Raw genomic sequence first — 21,735 nt, 5'->3', positions numbered from 1 at the left:
TTGCTGAATAAAATATAAACAAGCACAAATTATTCACTCAACTGTCTGGACTTCCAAGGCACAGATTAAACCTAATGTTATTGGATTCGTATTCATAATCCATCAGTTTTATTAAGTGTAATATATATATATATATATATATATATATATATAAAATAGACTCAATTTGATGTTATAATTTTAAATTGTTAAAAAAATATGTGTGTTATATACTACAGGTAGCATATTTTGGACGGAATTATTTAAAAAGGTCATTTTGTTTTTGTCTAATGTTTTTATTACCATAAATATATTTAAAGATAATATGTGTTAATACTAACTTGTATTCAGTTGTATCATGCAATGCCAAATGCTGCCAACGCTAGCTCTTTCTTTATCTCATCCAACATTAACCAACATAAATGCAAAGAAAACCTGGCGAGTAAAACTAAGACTTCGTTGTGGTTTATAAAGTCTGTGCACTGTAATACCTCTATTTTGTTTTTGTGTATTTAATGTTGCTCAACACTGTACTGTATAAGTAAAGAAATGCTATATGTGTGGTGTTTTTGTTATAATATCCAGTGTCTTTCACTGTTACATGTCTAGTTCTATCCCTGTCCGACTATACTATTATTTAACCGTGGCACATCTTATGTAGTATCACTTTTTTTTTCACCACCCAGAAGAACTGGTCTGCTGGGTTTAGCACATCCCTGATACATTTTCCTGAAAGAATAATATAAAAAAATAAAGATGACAGATATAAAAGGGGTTAATGTGTATTGAATGGTGTGTGTGGAAAAAGTAGAAAACACTTGAGTTAACCAGGAGGAGGTGCTGCATTGCTACAGTGTTTTCTGAGGAGACATTTCTCCAGTTAATGTTGATCTAAATAAAATAGTGGTGGATGGTAAGTTTATTATTATAGAAAGCACTAATGACATAAGGAAACTGATTTTGGTTATTCAATAGGATGTAGCACTTGGCAGAGTACATATTCATTAAACCTAATAGCTCACATTTGTCTTGTTGCGCTGGAATGTTCGAAGAGAGGCACTAAAACATATCCTCATGGTCTTTAATGTCCTCTTAGAAGTATATACATTTGAACATGTTATATGCTCATGGGAAAACATGCCACATCCATCTTCTTCCATGCTTATTAAAAAGTAATGTGATTTTCACTGAGTTTATTTGCTGTGCTATGAAGATGTGACCGGACAGCCAGTTTCTGATTACACTTGATATAAACTCCTTATAAGAAAACATTTGTCATGGACTGAAACGTGGATTTGACGGCCCTTACTTAAGTTTCGAAACAGCACAAAAAGCATGACAGGAATCTGACTGTAGAAGCTCTGCCAAGGATCTAATTTGAGAACTGTTCTGTTTGGCAAAAGCCTAGAGAGTCATGGACACAATGTAGCCTCGTCCTCACTGCCAGTCTGAGACCTGTTTCTCTTAAAATGGTTATGGTTAGGACTTTAGCATGGGATGCTAATGCTAATGCCACTGTCCTGGTTGAGCTCAGAACTATTTTTTCCTGCTGTGGCTGCAAACTAATAGGCTAGATGGTCAAACAGGCAGGTGACAGTATGATGTTCACACCAAGCACATTTACATAAAGCATAGACCAAAAAATCAATACAAAAAAGCTCCATGAAGCAGTTTTAAACATTGTGAGTTGCGAAAATGATGTGATCTAGGACCTTTATACAGTGTGTGCTATGTAGTCTATCCCTCACAGCCTCATTTTCTTCAATATGGCGTCTAACCTGACTAAGGTCTATAGCTACCAAATGCCATTTCCACCAAAATATCAGAATTACTGTCAGTAGTAACTTAACATAATCAACGACAGGTGAAAACAATAGTCAAACAATGAGTAACCATAGAAACTGAAACACATACAACTGGGAAACAGAACAGAAATGCAAGACACACCCCACATAAACAGAACACAGAAAATCCCTTACAGTTTAAAGGGGATTCCAGATTAAGTTATATTTTTTTAATTGACAAAATGCTGCATTCTGCTGCCAGCCAGGCCATTAGATGGCGGTGAAACATAGTATAGACTGAACACGTGAAATGCATGAGCAGGACGTCATCGTTTCCATAGATCCGCGTTTTTGTTGTTTACACGGAGACCGTTTTCAAAAGCTTGCACTTTGAAACCCGTTTTCGTTTTCAAGCACCCATAACGCCCAAAGCGCCGTTTAAAAACGGGTTTCAAAGTGCAAGTTTTTGAAAACGGTCTGCGGTTAAACAACAAAAACGCGGATCTCTGTAAACGTACCCTAAATCACATAAGATGTTTTGTTTTTCAGTAGGGTTAGTGTAATTTTATTGTAAGTGTAATTTTTCATTCTTTGTTGTTTTGTTTTCATGTAGTTTGTGTTTAAAAAAATAATTTTGTCGGTTTAATGCAAGATGGTTTTTTTTTTTACCTTAGATGCAACAAATTGTGTTGGGGGCTATAAAAGTGTAATATATGACACTGATCTATTAGGCTCCTTATGGATGGAGGAAAGCGCAGGAAAACTGCTGCCAAATGCTTTGAAGTGGTGAAGGCAGAGGCGGAGTCTGAAATGCTGCACATTTTATAAAATGTGGAGTCACGACTCATGTAATTCCTTCAGTGCCCTTTCAGCAGCACGATCACACTTGAAGACTAAATTGGAAAGCGCACTGAAACCTGCTCCAGTCCGTTACAGGTAGGGGTTAGAAGCATAGTGCTTCATTTTAGCCTTTTAAAATGTTTTTTAATTAAAATGGACATGCTTTCATTTATAATCATGCTTTTTAATGTATAAAAATGTGCTTCTAATGGCAACAAAATTTACTGGAAGTTAAATTTGTAGCCTTTGCAAGACAAATGAATTGTATGACAAATGTTCTGTTTTCCCCTGGCACTTGCTCCCTTGTCAAGAACATCTGTAGATTCCCTTTGCTTTTAAATTACAGTCAAAGTTAATTGGAGGGTCTCCCACAAATTCACTAACTACTAGTTGTTTTTAGCATGAGCTCATCCAGCCTTTTTCTAATGAGTTTTATTTTTATTTTTTATGTGTGTGTGTTGCATTTGACGGCCAGCTTTCTTAGTACACCTGCATCACGCTACTTTAAAATCGTTTCTGCTCATTGTATAGAGGGGAGACCGGGGCTAGTTGTCACATTCTTTACTCTTTTAGCTCTTGAACATTTTCACTGTTATTTCCCAGGAAAATAGATGCTATTTACACTTTGACCAATAGCAAGGGATACAATTAAATAATAACAATAATAATTTTAGCAAAAACATTATTCTAAAAAAACTAGATAATAATAATTTTAGCAAAAAAAAATCTTTTTTTAAAATAATGATAATAATAATAATTATTATTTTATGTTATTTCCCAGGAAAATAGATACTGTTCAGACACTGAGCAATAGTGAGGCATGTTCTTACGCTGTATGGGGTAAGTTGTCACAGCTGAACCTGCCATTAAGCAGCCTATAGGTTTTTATTTTTGTAAAAATATATATATATATATATATATATATATATATATATAAAAGGTAACATACAAAATATTAAATTTTAATAATTTAATTTAATTACATTTTAATGATAATAATTTTAGGCAAAAATATTTCTACTAAAATATTAAATTAATACATAAAAATAACAATGGCCATAAATACATTTAATCGAAAAAAATAATAAAAAAATAATAATATAGCCCAAATCTATCCTAATTTTTTTTATTAATAATAAAATATAATTTATTTTATATATACAATTAAACATTTTGACCAAAAAATATTCCATGGTGAATGCATATCATGCGACACAGTCTTACAGTTTAAGACTAAACCAGTAAATAAACCATTACAGGGATTTTTTTTTTTTTTTTTGGAGAATGTCTCAGTATTATATCCCAGAGTGCAGATCTGGTGACAGATGAAGCAGTGTATGGAATGCACAGCGGCAGTGTGTGTGTTTTGCGCAGCTGAACAGAATCTGGAGGCAATTCAGCACACAGCGATAACAGGGCCTTGGCACAGGCTGCGGGCAGGATGTTAGGAGTACTGCCCTATGTTTCCGGAGTGGGATGGGATCAAGCTTGGGAATGCTGCTGGCCCTCAGTGCCCAGACTCAGGGGGGAAATCAGAAAGCAAGGGATGCTGGGTCAGCAGGGGCCCATTAAGGATCAGGTAGAATCATTGTGCTCAAAGGAATCATCCAACAACATGGAAAGAGACATTGATATTCAAACTGGTTGCTTTGATTGGCAGAAATTCCAGTATGAATATTCAAAACTAAAAAAGGATATTTAAAAATCACAATCACCTACTGCATTTTCTGTTGAAACCTCCTGTCAGCTTAATCCGTCAGGATTAAGAGTGAATTGGACATGGACCAGACTATGCACTCAAAGTAATCTATAGTTATTTCAGTTGTGCTAGAAGCTGGATTTGGACTTTTAGCACCATTCGTAGTTAAATATAACGAGACACAATTCCTTAGACTGCTCATTTAATACACAGTTCATTGCTGCCAGATGTTGAAAAGCAGGTAATTTGAAGACAAATTTTTTCATAGTGCTGCCTTGAATTATGCAGCAAACACTTTTTGGGATGGAATTATATATATTGGAACTGGAGTGTACCACTTAACCAAAGATGATGGACAATTGGCACATGTAGCATTCCCAAGGCGTGAGGTCAGAGTAAAACGAAGCTGAACTTTCTTAGGGTAGGTCCATCAAAAATATGTATGGGGAAGTTTGCAGCTGTTTTGTGCGCAAGGCCGAAATCCTGAATTCCGTTTTGAGGTTTACTCCTTGAATGTGTTCCATCGCAACATACTGTTTATCATACGTTATCCAGGCGTCAAGCTGTGGAAAAGCTTTGACGCTGGAGTGCGCGTGTGCCAAGTCAGGTCTTTTCCTTACATGGTATAAGCCACTAGGCATGAGACTATCTCCTTTCCGACACATGTGGATCTGTCTGGCCATGATCAATGTCTTGTTGCCCAGGAAATTTGGAATGTGTCTAACTGCAATTGAGGTTCCTTTCCGAGCATCTCAGTGTTCTGTAGTCCAACTCCTTTGCACTCTCAAGACCAATTTGTACACTGAGGATTTTACTTGCTACATTTTTAACATAGTTAAAAGTGGGATCATTCTTACCTTTTTTGGGTTGTTTTGCTAAATAAAGACCATTCTTGGTCATAGTCGGCCACCTGTCCAATAGCGCATTGAAACATTTAAGCTGCTTTTACTTCAATATGGCATGCTGGAAATGACGGTGATAATTTGTGCACTCAAAAATATTTAGATCTAAATTTAAGATTAATGTATTTGAATTGCATATAAAATTTCCAACCATTTGGATCACAGTTTTAACATGACCTAACTAATAAACATAATGTGATACATAACAGCCATACATAAATTAAACAGGTAGGATTTCTGTAATATTACTAATAAACTGAATGTATTTAAATACACAATAACCAGGTTTACATATTTATCATCAATAAAATAGATGCAAATAGTTAATAATAAACCATGCCACAATTTTTTGAGTGCAGAAATTTTACCTGTTTCATTTATGTATGACTGACAAATATGCATCACATTAAGTTTATTAGTTTATGTAATCCAAATGGAAAAGGAAATTGTATATGAAATTCAAATTAATAAATCTTACATTTTGAGGGTAGGAAGCACAGATCTGATTATAATCAAAAACATTCTTATTTGACTCACGCAGCTTGAGGGGGTCTGCTGGAATGCATTAAATAGACAGAAGTCTACAAATGTTTCCTCTTTGCATGCTAGTGAGAGTTTAAGGGAAGGAACTTTGAGAGCCCAAATGCAATATTTTGAAAGAATAGTAACGCAATGGTTCAAAACTTCACTTCACCATTATGGCTGTTTCAAACGGCTGCTTTCTGTTTCAAAATCATTGGCATTACCGGTAAGTTGGTCCTCCTGTTTTGCACTGTAAAAACGAGCAACTGCAAACAGATCAAAAGTAGGAATGTAAGTATATGTAAGTATAAATATCTAAAACTTAGGCAAACTCATCCTGACATCACAAAACAATTCCTAAACATATAAAAAACTAAAACACAGGAGATCACTAGAGAATAGCGTAACACAACTACCAACACAGACGAGACCTGACAACGGAACACAGGAAACTGAGATACACAAGGGATGATTGACTGAAACAGAACAGGTGTTAACAAATTAAGAACCAAGGAAACTAACTAGCAATTCAGGCAGGCAAACCAGGAACAGGACATAAAGAAACGAAACCAAAACAGAATACACGTGACATTACACCCCCCTCCCGGAAGGTGCATCTGGAAGAGGATGAGGGGCATGTGAATGCGAACCGAGGAGAATGACGGTGGGAGAAACCAGGGTGGTAATGATGGTGGAAGGAGCCAGGAAGGATCCAGGAACAGAAGTAGTAATGCAGGAATCCAAAGGACAGCCAGGACAGGTGGAGACTTAGCTAACGACACCAGGGGGACAACTGACGGAGACGTGGCCGATGGAAGTGGAGCCCTAGGTGCAGACGGAGAGCAGATGGGACTGGGCAACAACGATGGTCCTGGAGGCTGAGCCGCAGTGACAAGCGTCCAAGGTGGAGCCAGAGTGCCTGAGGACTAAGGCCAAGCCGGAGGGACGAGGAAGCCCGGTGGAGCTGCAGGGACAATGGTCTCAGGTGGAGCAGAGGAAGGGAGGAGCCAAGGCAGAGCCGAGAGGTCGACAGGCCGAGGTGGAGTGATGGGATCAGCGGCTGGAGGCAGAGCCGGGGTATCCAATTGCCTGGGCGACACTAGAAGACTCGAGGCAAATCCACTCAACAGAGTGGCGTTATTGAGAAGCCGAGGGGCTGAAGGGAACCAGCAGAGGCCGGACTAAAGGAATGTCTGACATCGGAAGAGGAGGCGGGAGAGGGAGGCTGGATGGGAACTCTGGAGATATGGGTGGAACCAGCAGGGTCACAAGAGACTCTGAACTGGACAGAACCAGTGGAAACACAGGAGACTTTGTGCTGGACGGGACCAGCAGGGACGGGAGATTAGGGTAAGCATCCACCTCTAGCAATCCTACAGTGGCGATGTTGCCGGCTTACACCCCTGGTCAGACTCACAGTGGGGCTCAAGCTCCGAGGCAATGGCTGGCTTAGTCCTCTTGTCTGGCTCGTGCATCACGGCAGGCTCAAGCCCTCCGTTTGCGGTGGGCTCTGGTGTCATATCCGTGCTGCAGGGTGATTGCTGGCTGGGCTCTGGGTTCAGAGTGGGGCAGGAGATGATCTCCGCTGAGCAGATGGTGTTTGCTGGTCTATTGTTTTCAAGCACAAACTCTGCAAAATTCCCCAATGACCCACACCTGGTAGGCATGCTTTCGTTTTCGCGTTTAAACGTGAGGTAGAATGTGCAGAAGGAACAGTCCGGGAAGTTTGTTAAGCACAAAATCTTCAGGTGTGGATCTCGAGGTACTGCTGCTCCTGGTCCATACAGAGCAGTTGGTCTGCCGGTAAGTCCATTCTTTATAAGTCTGGTCCTCTGTCAGGGGGTAGTTGTATTGAGAACGCACAACAAAGGAGTAGATAAACAATAGTCTTTATAATCCACCAACTAAAACACAGGAGATCTCTAGAGAATAACGTAACACATCTACTAACATAGACGAGACCGGACAATGGAAAAATACACAGGGCTTAAATACACAGGGGATGATTGACTGAAACAGAACAGGTGTTAACTAATTAAGAACCAAGGAAACTAACTAGCAAATCAGGCAGGCAAACCGGGAACAGAACACAGAGAAAACGAAACCAAAACAGATTACACATGACATTAATATCTTATAATATTAAATTTAAAGTTTGTATGTATATATAATATGACTTATAACTTTCTTGTTATGCTGGTAAAAATAGAAATGTATCATATGAAATCTATTACATCTATGACTATGTATAGTGGCTAAAAGGTTGTAGCCCTTGGCATAGAACTAGTCAAAGATATATGATGGGGTTATTCTGAAACAGAAGGTTTTCTGTTCTACAAAGGACACAGGTGGAGCTACCCTTAATTCAGGAGGAAATGGGCAGGCCAGAGAGAGAGAGAGAGAGAGAGAGAGAGAGAGAATGACTCATTTAAATGATCGAGACCCTACAGTTTAGGACTCTGAGGACAATTTGTGCTCCAGGGGTGTACTAAGTAATGCAATTTCCCCAAATTTTCAATGTTTAACAGCTGGTGTACAGAAATGAGAGGCATCACACAGAGGCAGAAGGGTGACATAGGGCAAACCTACTGCCTATGGCCTATTCAAAACATCAAGAGTCATGACTAATCACTGTTATTCAGGTGTTTTTGCTGCTTCTATTCTTTAAAGGATGTCAAGATGCAGGCATGTATTTCTCAACTTTCTCTGTTATGGTATTAGCAATCATGCATTACTGCAGCAAATCAAACTCATATATATAAAAGATGTAAGTGTCTCGATTGCTCCAGGAGTTTGCTTGATATATTATTTGGGGAATAAAAGCTTACATTCCTAGCATTATGAGACTGTTAACAAGCTGCAACAGAGTGTCATATTCTTTTTTAGTTATGCTTGCTAACGCACAAAACATAAACCACTGTACACAAACCCTCTCAAAAAGCAATAAAAGACAAGCATGTCTTTGTGCTGGAAGTGATATACACTAGTTATTTATAGATACTAGTCTTCCACTCTAAACTGAAGCCCATGTTAGTTTCGCAGGGTGAGCATCTTTAGCCATTTTTGGTTAAGCAATGCCTCACCAGTGAGCAGCAACTCCATCCTGTTACACGTCATGGTACAAAAGGCTTCACATATTTATCTGGTCTGACTTTTACCATCCTAGCCATTGATTCAGCACACCTCTGTTTGGGGTTCCCCTGATTTGTGCATCTGGAGATTGGTGTAACGGAAGTAGAGGAGTGAATTGAGAGGGCTTGATTCACTGCCAGTGTACAGCTGCTTCTACTGCCAAGGGCAAGATGTTCTTGATGTGATTTGAGGTTTTCGTGTAATTGCCAGCACTAATGCTAATTACACATCAAAAAGACGGGTTTAAGAAAAACATAACATCTCACAGCCTCCTTTGATAGTGTGGAATAGAATGACAGACGTGCCATAAATTAAATCTTTCATCTTGTCCTCAAAAGTTGTCCAACTGTAGATGAGCAAATGATCTATTATTCTGGTTTATTGTTTAACTCTTGTGGTGTGCGCCGACACGAAGAGTGAGTGGGAAATGATTCAAGATTTTACTCCAACACAAGCTATAGGCTTTATATTATTGTACAGCAAATGATATCAAAAAGTTTAAAACCGCCTGCATTATCCTACTTATTACGTCTACTTAAAAAAAAAAAAGATTGGACATAAGATGTTAATTTCAGTTGAAATTATTTTACTATATTAGAAGAAAGAGACCCCAGAGTGATGCTACAGAGATTAAACTATAGCACAGGTACTTCCTAATGTAATAATAATTTCTCATGCTCTGTAGCAACAGGTCTGAATAAGTGAATAAATCAAGTGGAAAGCAGGTACTCTAACAGTGACTAGAAAACCATTTCAGCATCTTGCACAGCTCTTGTTGGTTTTGGCTAGGACGTATAGATCCCACCCTGATGTGTATTCTGGCTCCACACATTTGTCCTGTCCGCACGTAATAAAGCTTTATAGAAAACCCACAAGACAGCTCGTTATGTCATTGTAAACGGCTTCACCCAGTCTTACCTGGGTGGTTGCTCTGACTTCCTGACACACAGGCTTCCATTACGGGCTTAAGATACGGTATATACATCTTTTTAATGCATTTGGACATCATCGTCAGTCTGTACTTTAAAAGTTTTTTTTTTTTTCATCTGTTTGCGCTTTAGAGCAAAAGCATTATGCTGGTCATAGTAGAGTCTATAGTGCATTCAAACACTCTGGGTAAAGAATGAAAACCATGAAGAGGGCAAATTGCCCAGGACCTGGAATCAGTCACAGATGTGTAAATTAGAATATGTTCTCCGTCTCTGTCATGTGGAAATGATTTGTGGATCCTACGATACTTTGTGGAAGGAAGACTAGACATTGAAAGGGAGTCTGGGAAATGTGTAACATGCCTACTATACCCAAAAGCGTTCTGTAATTTCTCTAAGTAGGAGTAAGAGTTAAAGTGTATACAATGTCGGTAGTACATGTACATTAACAACATTTATTCATTGTTTGTTTCCTGGAGAAATGCACGTTTATATGTCAGCAAAAGTCAGCTGGATGACATACTTTTGACAGCTCCAGGGCTTCGGGAAAACTATAGATTGTACTTCCTTTTTTGTATCCCCGCCCACAGACAGTCGGGGTTGACAGGGTTATTAACAACAGTTAATATAGGAATAGGTTTATCACTTTGTCTACTCTTTTAAAAGCATTATGGTAAAAATGGAACACACAGAACGGCAGTTTCTTTCAGTTTTTCCCCTCCGTTTGGCATAAAACACAGTGTTCGTTGTCATCCCGTTGGAAATGTTCACTACGAACAAAGAGGTTTTTCAGAATTTCCGTCGCAGCTTTGCAGCTTTTAGCCACAACCTACAACGTGCTGGATGCTTTACTGGAAACCGAAGGCATTTCACTCTAAATCACTCACATTTACTCCGGGAACAAAGTTGACACTATTATACTAAAAGTTTGCTAAGAAGTACTTCCTACTAAAGCAAGGCAGGATTTGACTGGTAAGCGTCTCTATAGCAAACTGGTGGTAGTGGCCTTGGACGGCAACATGCCCAGTGCATTATGGGTGTTTTTCAACCTATTTTGGGGAAAAGGGAAGACAACAGCCTCTTTCCTCTGTTTTCTCTAGTCAGGTAGCACCCATTTCAATTTTTGCATAATCAGCCAAGTTTTATTGAAACCCCCTTTAAGATGAACAGAAAGTGGAAAATAGGTCTAAGAAAATTCCTTCTGCTTTAATTAACCTATCAGCTATTTTGCATTGGTAAAATTCCTAAAATCGTCAATGTCTCCATTTGTTCCTGAAGTTTTGTTCTAACATACAGAAATAGATTTTTAAAAATATATTACAAAAAAATATTATTCTGATGCAGTGGGGTTCAAAGGTTTCAGACATTATTTTTTTCATTAAAACTGATAAATAAACAGTGCAAATAAAGTAGTTTTAGAATATGATATTATATAATATTAATTTAATACTAATGCTTTTAAATCATTCATATATATATATATATATTTACATTTTTCAGATTTTTGTCATTTCAGAATCATATATATACAGTATATTAGTAAATTAATATAACCTTATGCTGGTCATTTCAATTCTTAAATTGACCCTACTTAATTAAATATTTTCTTAATGAAAGATTACAGAGACTTACATTTCTGCAAAAAATTTAAATTACCTTTTCTACCAAGGTTTATATGGACCACTTCTTGTCCACTGGTTCCTTTACTAGAAAATTGCACAAATTTAATTTTTAAAACTGGCAAAAGTGTTGAACACTGCATTTTGGTTGCATTTGATGAATGCAGTGAAAAGTGTTCAATTGAAATATGATAAATTCGCTAATTTGCCACTGGGGTCACCAAAATGTTCTCACACCATGTTATTCAAAAAGCCCAATGCAAATGTAGGAAATTGCATACATATTGTCTTATGCGTAACTGCAATACATCAACCCGTGGTCAAAGCACATCAGCCTTCTGTTGACAGATGTGACGGGTTGTAGGCAGAGGTTAAGAGGGTTCAGGAAAGCCGTCTGCGTCTATCACCCAGAAAGCCTTCACATGAGGTCACTATTATAGGACTTTTTCAGTTTATGCACATATGGAGACTCTTTGGACTGGTGCAAGAGCCTTGTTCCTCCGCCTCTGGAGGAAAGCCAAACCAAACACGCCTGCAGCTCTGGTGGAAGCAGCCGTCCAACAAGTCCACTCACCTCTAGCCTGCTGTCTAGCCCAGCACTCCACACATGTGATATGGAGAGAAGAACACAGAACAGGCTTTGTCACACCACCAAACTAATTGTTCCCACATCGATGCAAAGATATTATAATATAAAATGGAGACCGGTGTCTTTTAGAGAGACGACTATAAAATCCTTAACAGAATTATCCAAGCAGGTTCCCCGTCTAGGATGTTGAAGTGCTGTCTGACCAACCAATTCAATGGCTTCAACACTATGGAAAACTAGGAGTAGGAGTGACACTTACAAATAAAGTGAAGGAATCAGTTATTGTCATGTTTTAAGATGCAATTAAATAAATGGATAACAATAAAATTATTTTAAAAAAAACATTTTTTTTTAAATGGATGCATATACTGTCCAATGACAGTCTACTATACTTTGAATGGTACAGTTCCCCCTACAAGTGAATTGTCCAATGGAATTTTTCAACTCTATGAAGAAAAGCATTCACAAACGACAAAGACAAGAAATTAGCAAACAGACATTTTTTTCAAATGCAATTTAAAATTGCAGCCTATTAGATATGCACCCCAAACTTCCACAAATTCTGTTTGGAGCTGCTAGTTAAACACTGAATTACCAAGTTATTATATATTATACCAAAAATGTATGTTTTTTGTTTTGTTTAAATTGGTGAAGGCACTTGGGTCTTGGCAGATTGCTGTTCAGGAAACTCTTCTTTTGTAAAAATACTCTACCCTTCATGCACAATATGATTTTTGTCTTTGTCTTTATCAGTTTTCATTATTTCAGCGAATGTAAGCGAATGTGCACTGTTTAACTGAAATGTGTTATTTCCTTAGCTCTGTTGAGCAGCTGTTTAGCAATGTGTTGGACATACAATCAGAAAACATAAAAGCATGATTTATTTTAATGAAATTCTCTCAAAAGTGGCAGATGCACTTTATTTTACAGTCCTGTGTACTGCATGTACATACCATGTTCTAATTATAGTAATTGCAATGACTGGGTAATAACTATTAAACCTGAACCCTTAAACCTAACTTTAACCCATGTTACCTTATGTTAAGTACTTTCTTAGGCAAGTACACTGTAGGTACACATAAGTGCACATACTATAAAATAAAGTGCAACCTAAATGATAAGTACATTGTATGGAGAAAGGTGAGAAAATAGAAAGAAGATACAATTTTTTAAAATATTATTTCCATTAGTAAAGAGGATTAGTGGCTTAGTTGAATGTGTGGCAAAGTTTGCCTTTCCTGGTAGTTGTTCCAGGGAAATTGAATCAAGAAACTGGAATGTTGTGGTTGGTCCTGGTGAGTTATAAGCCAAACAGCTGACAGGGAGCGTCTTGACTTTGAATTAGAGTGATCAGGACAGTTCAGATCTTTATAAATCCCACACTGTCTGACTGTCTTCCTCTCTTGCAGCTTGCACCTAAAGAGCTCTGTGAGAATCATCATGGACGAGGACTTCGATTTCGAGCGTCGCAGAGAGATACGGAGACAGAAGCGAGAAGAAATGCAGCGGGAGGCAGAGAAGTAAGTTACATGGGTTCATTTACACACTGCCTTTACCTCATTTTTTTTTAAAACATTGAATTTGCTGTCAGTCGATTTCACTATCAATCATCATTTTTAGATGATTCAATAAAATTCAGATCACTGTCATCCCGATGATGAACTGAATACTATTTTAAGCCACAGGAGTGCTGTCTGTAATACTCTGGCCAAGTTGGAGAGGCCTGTGTCTGCGTGGTCCAAACAACAGAGCCTCTGCTCGCCTCTATTCCTTATAAAGGTTGACATGCTTGTAAATGTCTTCCTACGTTTACGGTGCTTTGTTACAGTTGACGGGGCGGTAGAGTAAATCCGGATAATATCTGATTTTAGACAGACGCTCATTGGGTATATATTTTTAAGAGTGTGATGGTTTCTTTCGGACACAGAATGGTTTGACTGGCAGATGAGATGCGCACTAGTTAGTTGAAACCTCAAAGTTTTACCGCAAAACCTAAGATAAAGAAATTAGAAATTATATTTAAGAAAATAAAGCATATTTTTTTCCTGATTATCCTTGTTGTAATGAAAAAGTAATGATATTATGCTATTATTTAAATTGTTTTAGTTTGCTTTGTACTGCCTAATTTATGATGATTTTAATAAAAATACATTTGTTATAGTAATTTTGGTAACACTTTACAATAAGGTTCATTTGTTTACATTAGTTTTTAGTTATGGGACCTTGTTGTAGTTTTCCAATAAAAATCACCTTTAACAATAATGGAACTAAAAAAATGTCAAGCTTAATGTGCTTAATGTAACAAGAAAATAATTGTACAAAGCAAAAAAAAAAATCTTAAAATTGTCATAAACAGGCTTAATTCTCTTTATGGGAAATATTATTTTTTATAATAAAATGTAGAATAAAAAATGTTTGTTTAAATATTTTTCTATTTGCGAATGGTGACCTGTGCATTTTGTAAAAATTGACCTACTTATCTGTCTAAGATTTTACTTATGATTTCATGTTGCTTTTAGTAGCTCACTAAGGGAGAAATGTTTGTCATTATAAAGAAAAGAGAAATAGCATGCTATTCCATTACAGGTCTTTTGTACACAATAAATGACAATTATTCTGTGTTTAGTTTACACTGGGTTTGTATAAACCAGATTAGATTTATTTATGCGTGTCTGTTTTTACGCAAGCCTTCTGTGGAAATCCGTCTTTATTTAAAGAACCGCTTAAAGTCCTTTCCAGCAGCGAACATCAACGTTCTTGTGTAATATGAAAAGTATGGACATTTAAAATGGTCATTTAAGGCCTGCAAACCTTTATTCCCTTCATATTAATTCTTGAAATACAACAAAAGTTTGTATTAGCATGGGTAATGTGCGCTGTGGGTTTGGCAGGCCAGGTTTGCTCAGAGTGTTTATAGTTCACGATGACTTGGCCCACTCATAGACTGAGAGCTGCAGTTTCTCCATCCCTCTATAACTCCCACTGTCCAGAGCTCCATTTAAGGACTGATCTGGAGATGACAGATACTTTACTGCTCTTTGTGAGGGGTAATACTCATTCCAGAGAACAGATGACATATTGATGACAATGATCATATTTTAGCATAGCTTGGAATGCAGATGAACAGTTTTGTATTGTTTGTGTAATTGTGGAAGGTATTGAGGTTAATGGACGGTGTCTGTGGCAAGGCTGCAAGAAGATGCTCTAATGATAACATACACTGTTAGTCTTACACTTTCCATGTTTTCCGTTTCTGCAATTGCAATATTTAAGGTCTAGAAGATTACAGTGTTTACAGCGAGGTTTTTTTCTTTTATACAAAAGTCTTTGTGATATATATTCAGATAAAGGAGGATAAGACTCTCTGGTTAAAGAAGGGACTCTTATGATTTATTTTAATTAATTAGAAATGCATGAAAAATACATTTCATATTGAAAGACTGACACTTCTATGATAAGCATGTTTTTAATTTCTTAAAATTCATTTGGATATTTTTTTTTTGATGGCAAAAAGTTAAAAATCACAACTGTCCTGATATCATAATGAATAAAGAGTCTCATTAAAATAATAGAAGTCTTTGAACTTGAAGAATTTTGAAAGAATTTAAAAAATATTTTATTATATATATTTCTTTCTAAAGCTACTTTCAATTTGATGTGTTTCATTTAACACAATAATGATTTTAGTTTAAATGATCTTTTTTGGGTAATTCCATATATGCCCTAATATATATATATATATATATTATATATATATAAATAATCAAATTAATTGCATGATGTGCAGATTAAATAATCGAATTAATCGCAAATTAATCACATATTAAATTCGGCTTAGAAATTATCCCCAAAGAAATTATCTAAAGTCATTATTGTGTTAAATGAGAAACGCATTAAAGATCATGCGCATGTTTTAAAAGATCTTTTCTTTTCATGATCATAGATGCTCTTATTTGTCTTTGACCCTGTGGTCTCAGCACATTAAACTATGAGAAAATAGACTGAAAATTACACATAAATTAAAAAAAAATCACTTTTAAGCTTCATTGTGGCAACAATCCGATCTAAAAAGGAAATCAAACTTTTAATAGAAATCACTTTCAAATCCAGGTGATACCCGCAAGCCAAATCCACCACGCCTTAATAAAAGCCTTTCATCTTCTAGAGAAATGATGAATTCTGACACTTTCTGCTTTTTTTGTGTGCATGTTAAACTCTGAGTGAGCGATATATTTCTCTTCTGCATAATCCTTCACTTCTGCTGCACAATGTCATATTTCAGTCTGGTCTCAGAAGCTGTACAGTGCATATGTGCTGGAATGACCCAGAGAAAAACTTTATTGAGATGGATGAGTCTCAAGAAAGAAACCTCAAGGCATTTCTACCACATCCACTGGCTTTGTAGTGGAGAAAACAAACTTTATTGGAATCATATCTGGAAAAGAAATATTCTCTATGAAAATTATTGATGCTAAAGAATCCAAACTCCCCCAAATCCCAGCCGCCTGTCATGGTTTCCAGTTCAAAACAGCAACGGAGAGAACCCGCATATTTCTGTCAAAGGAAGTGATCATGGCATCGCCACTAAATCCCTTGTGCTTGATTAAACAACTCACCAGATGTATCAGCATATTTTTCTGAGAGTGTTTGCTCTTTCAATATTACCACTTCAGAGAACAATGCCATCATAATTCTGTCCAATTTAATTTTCAAACATCCGAGTATGAACTAAACTGTCAAAGAAATGGTGTGTGGCCTCTAATTTATTTACAGTATTCAGCAAGGGAATTATATGGATTCATTCTACATTCATTTTGTGCCACAATGGCAGCGTCCAAAAATGATTTCAAACTATCGTTTCAGTGCATATTTATAGGATGGTGAAGGTGAAGGTCACAAAATGAATTATTGGTTATCATGAGTGGCCATTCGATAGTATTGAAAGGAATTCTTATACTGTTTTTTCATAGTACATTTTAAAATTACTTGTATTTTGTACTTACAAATTACTTAATGTTAACAATATTGTATTGTAAATGAACAAGTATTGTCTTGTTGAATGTAATATAGATTTTCACTGTAAATTATATATATTTTTTCTATTTAAAAAAGATTAAATTATTTTAAACTAATATTGAAATACTATTAATTATAAAAATAAATGTCCTGTTAAATTGAATATTTTTTTATTTTTATTTTATACAATTTTTACATTATTTTACCTTTAAAACTATGAATTTCTTTACAGTATAATATTCATAATTTGAATATATTGTGGTATGATATCCTGTTATTAAGCAGAGGCATCTTTTATCGCCCAGGAGGAATTTATGACAGATTGACTGTACATTATAATAAATGAACATGAAATATTCTGTGAAATGAAAGACATGAAACAAGCACAGCCATGTATTTTTGTAGAAGCCTACGATCCCCTTAGGTTTGCGATGCTGTTGGGAAACGCAGCCCAGGTTATCTTTTAAAGGGTTGTCACTGTGCCGAGTCTCTCTGCAGCAGGTATAGGAAACTCCACAGACTTTGGAATGTTTTGACTGCTGCTTTTATTCCAAGATTCAGACATAATGTTTCAGTATCTCTCAGGAGTGTGAGCTTTCTCCCTCCATCTCTCATTGCATTTCATCTGTAGCACTGGAGGTCTGAAAGCTATTGTATTCATCCAGAAACACTTCTTACAAAAGACATGTATTCCTCCAAGAAAACCACAGATACTCCATCTGACTGTCTTTTTGGATGACCTTTTACAAATGGAACTCCCTGAGAGGACCGGATTGTTTCGGATTTCCGCTTTTAGGTCTGAGAAACAAAATTGCGGTCCCTGTTATGGGTTTCTCTCTATCATCTACAACATCTGCAAATGATTGGGAAGGGAAGTGAAGAGGAGATGGGGGAAAAAAATAAAACCCATCCTCCATCAATTGGTCATTTCAAGTGCTCTCACTGCCTTATAAACACCAACATGCCATGACAAACTCAAGCCAGGCCGGACTCGCTCAACTTCAGCAGCAAGAGGGAGAATTTGAGCACAACATTGTGGGTGCAACATCTGAGACCGACAATGAGGCAACTCTAAGGGGGAAAAGCACATTTGGCATCTAAGTTTACAATCTGGCTAATTTACCATGACGCTAGGATGCTAACAAAGCTTTCCCCTCAGATTGCAGTCCAAACCTCTCTCTGTATACTCCCATGCCTCAAAGATTTCATTATAGTTGAGGTTTTCGGGTCTGACCGGTATCTTAAGCAAGCTGGTAAACCAAACATAAATAAACACAAGAAACTGTTTATATGAATCTCGGGTCTTAAAAAAGAAAGAAAGGTATTTGTATTGGCATTGCAATGCCGTGTTTTTTGATATGTAACGTGGTTATACCATTTTAATGCTGTATATGATTATAATATAGAACATTTAGAGGATGCTAGAGGACGGAAGCCATATAATAAATGAAAAGTTACAAGTGGCCTTTCCATTATAGGGACTTCTGGGAACATTTTTCTACAGTTTTTTTTTAAATAATAAATTATAAAATACCTCACATTTTGTATTTACAAACAGTACTTTATTGTAAAAGTACATATGTCTCGATGAGGATAATATAGATTTTTACCTTAAATTATACTTTTTACTTAAAAAAAATATTTTACATATTTTTTTCAGTAATATAAAATATTATAGATAAACAACCACACTTAGCATGATCAATGTTTTAATGTTTTAAATAAATAAATAAAATAATAATACATTTAAATAATATATTTTAATTTAAAGAATATTTTATATTTTAATTATTAAATTTAAATAATTTAATAATAATAATAATACATTTTTATGCACATATGACTCAAAAATGAATTTCTACTCTTTTAGCTTAAAAACCGGATCATATTTTTTAGTAGACTCTGTAGATTTAAGCTTACATTTGGTTGTATTATCATTATTGACTCTTCGGGGTGATGTTTATTTCTCACATGGTCTTTCAGTGCTGAGCCAAGAAGCATTCATAAATCTGTCAGTATTGTCTGTCTGCATTCATACGGAAGAATGAGAGTCTTAACTCATGTCTGTGTCCCACCGCCTCTACAGGATGAACTCTCATGATGATGATGAGGAAGTGGCCCGGGAGCGTCGGAGACGAGCCCGTCAGGAACGCCTGCGCAATATGGAGAATGAGGAGTTGAGTAACACAGCAACAGAAACAAACAGGTAGATCCATCCAAAAGCATCTTTTTCATACATTTTGTTAAAAATGTACAAAGCACTACACATGAAATGCTGGAAAAAAATATGTATGTAAATATTGTGGCCATGAATTGAGAATTCATTTCCTCATTTTATTCATTCGTTCCCTTGTTTTAGTTAAATCGTGGCTACAAATTAAGAATTTGTTCCCTCGTTTTACAAACAAGTATAACATGGCCACGATTTACAAAATTGGTTAATATGACATATACCGGTACATATTTTTGTCTGCATGTCATGTGCAGAGCTCCGTACTACATAAAAAAAAAATTACAACTTTTCAAAATGAAAAGCTTTTCACTAAGTTGTATGCTTAAATGCTTAAAAACACATTTGTAGACAAATATAAATTGATTGTTTATAAAGTTTCTTTACATCAAATGTTTTTATTTAAAATAGTGTATTTTTATTTTATTTAAAATAATGTAATGTAAAAACCTAATTATAAACTTAACTAAAGCATGATATAAAATCTAAAATATTTGTATAACTCATAAAAGCACTTGGCTACACTGATAATGGTGTTGTTTTCAGTACAGAGACGTCCTCATTGATCTCTAGTTCTGCTCCAGCTGAGGATGATGATCAGGCTCTCTTAGAGAAGATCGCCAAGAGAGAGGAGCGGAGACAGAAAAGGATGAAGGAAGCTTTGGAGAGACAGAAGGAACTTGATCCCACCATCACGGATGAAACTGTCACCACCGCCACAGAGGACGAGCCAAGTCGTAGAAACGACAAACTAGAGTCCTCCCAAAATGACATTTCCTCAATGAAAACCAATTCCTGGAAAGAAAATGAAGAGATAAAAGAGGAGGAAAAGGAAGAAATAAAAGAGGAGGAAAAGATAGAGGAAAGCAACGTGGAGGTTGAGGAGACAATCGCAGCAAAGGAGGATCCAATGTCATTTACAGCAGCAGACGAACCTAAAGAATCTTCTGAGAAGATAGACAAACCAGAAGAGGAAGACAGACCACAGAGGTCCTACCTCAGAGAACAGGTAATTTCCTCAACATTTTTTGCTGTCATTCCAACTTATGATGAAGGTTCAGTACATTAGCGAGGCATTTCATGTGGTTTCTGCATTATTCGTTTATTCTGACACTTCATTTGTTACAGGAATCCATGGAGGAGAAACCCAAAGAACCAGCGGTGCCAAATGAGGTATGAGGTTCTTAAAAGTTGAGTTTATAACAAAAAAAATTGGTGAATGCCTTTGAATTGATTTATTTGTCTGAAATTATTTTAAATGGTGTGTTATATTTTTAGGAAGAATCTGTTAGTGAAAATATAGAGACTAAAGAACAAACCAAAGTAGATTTAGCAAGTGCAGATTTAGAAAAGAAAAATGTAGAATCTGAAAGTCTGATATCAAGAAAAGAACCAGCAAAAGATGACAAAATAGAGGTGGAAGTCATAGTGGACCCGGCAGCTACACCAGAGGTTGAGAAAGAAAAGCTGGTAACGAAAGTAGAACATGTAGAGGAACCTGATGAACATGTAGAGGAACCTGAAGAACATGTAGAGGAACCTGAAGAACATGTAGAGGAACCTGAAGAAAAACTTGTGGAGGTGAAGGTTCGAATTCAAGATAAAGCTCCAGAGAAGGAGGCGGCTGAGAAACCTATGAAAGAGCAAGAGAAACCCCATGTAGCTGTTGAAGAAACACCAAAAAAATCATTCAGGGAAGTTGAAGTGAAGGCCAAAACCCCAAAGAAAGAAGAGGAGAAACCACAACGGAAGATGGAGGTTGAAGAAAAACCATCAACACCAAAGAAGAAGGTTGAGGAGAAACCTGTGACTCCAAAGAAAGAGGTTGAGGAAAAGCCTAAATGGAAGAAAGAGGCTGAAGAAACAAAGGCCAAACTTGAAGAAAAAGTCAAATCAAAAAAGGAGGAGGTATTCGCCTCTTACCCTGAGTGATGCATAGAAATCACAGAAGTATGCACAGCTCACGCTTTTAATGTGCATTTCCGTTTGACTGAATGGACACAGCGTGAATCTCATGAAACCTGTGAAGAACATGTTCAGGTCATTTCACCCCCTAAAGGATGTTTCATTCCCTTAATGCGAAATGTTTTTGATTTAAATTGTAAGATATACACTACCGTTCAAAAGTTTGGGGTCGGTACGATTTTAAATACTTTTAAAAGAATTCTCTTCTGCTAACCATGGCTGTGCTTATTTGATTAAAAATACAACAAAAATCAGTTATAGTATTAAATATTATTCCAGTGTAAATCAGCTGTTTTCTGTGTGAATATATAAAGTGTAATTTATTTCTGTGATCAAAGCTGAATTTTCAGCATCACCAGTGTCAGTGTCTTCAGTGTCAAATGATCCTTCACAAATCAGTATAATATGAGGATTTGATGCTCAAGAAACATTTATTATTATTATCAATGTTGAAACAGTTGTTGGTCTGTCAGTTGTACAGTTTTTTTTTTTTTTTTAGGATTCTTTGATGAATAGGAAGTTCAAAAGA

General features: G+C 36.4%; 1 protein-coding gene across 1 annotated transcript in view; it reads left to right on the top strand.

Moving 5' to 3' along the window:
* The first annotated feature begins 2,599 nt into the window (after positions 1 to 2,599).
* Positions 2,600 to 21,735, top strand: part of cald1b (caldesmon 1b) — a 29,577-nt gene continuing 10,441 nt past the window's right edge. Inside the window, exons 1-5 of the mRNA XM_056270944.1 lie at positions 2,600 to 2,699; positions 13,405 to 13,515; positions 19,098 to 19,217; positions 19,788 to 20,250; positions 20,370 to 20,414. Of these exons, the coding sequence (XP_056126919.1) occupies positions 13,436 to 13,515; positions 19,098 to 19,217; positions 19,788 to 20,250; positions 20,370 to 20,414 (708 nt within the window). The 5' untranslated portion in view covers positions 2,600 to 2,699; positions 13,405 to 13,435. The remainder of the gene's footprint in view (positions 2,700 to 13,404; positions 13,516 to 19,097; positions 19,218 to 19,787; positions 20,251 to 20,369; positions 20,415 to 21,735) is intronic.

Source organism: Rhinichthys klamathensis, unplaced genomic scaffold (genome assembly GCF_029890125.1).
Source record: "Rhinichthys klamathensis goyatoka isolate OS25496 unplaced genomic scaffold, OSU_Roscu_1.1 h1tg000310l_1, whole genome shotgun sequence".
NCBI classification, from domain to species: Eukaryota; Metazoa; Chordata; class Actinopteri; order Cypriniformes; family Leuciscidae; genus Rhinichthys; species Rhinichthys klamathensis.
Note: the sequence above shows the minus strand (reverse complement) of the source record. Positions and strands in the feature narration are given on the sequence as shown.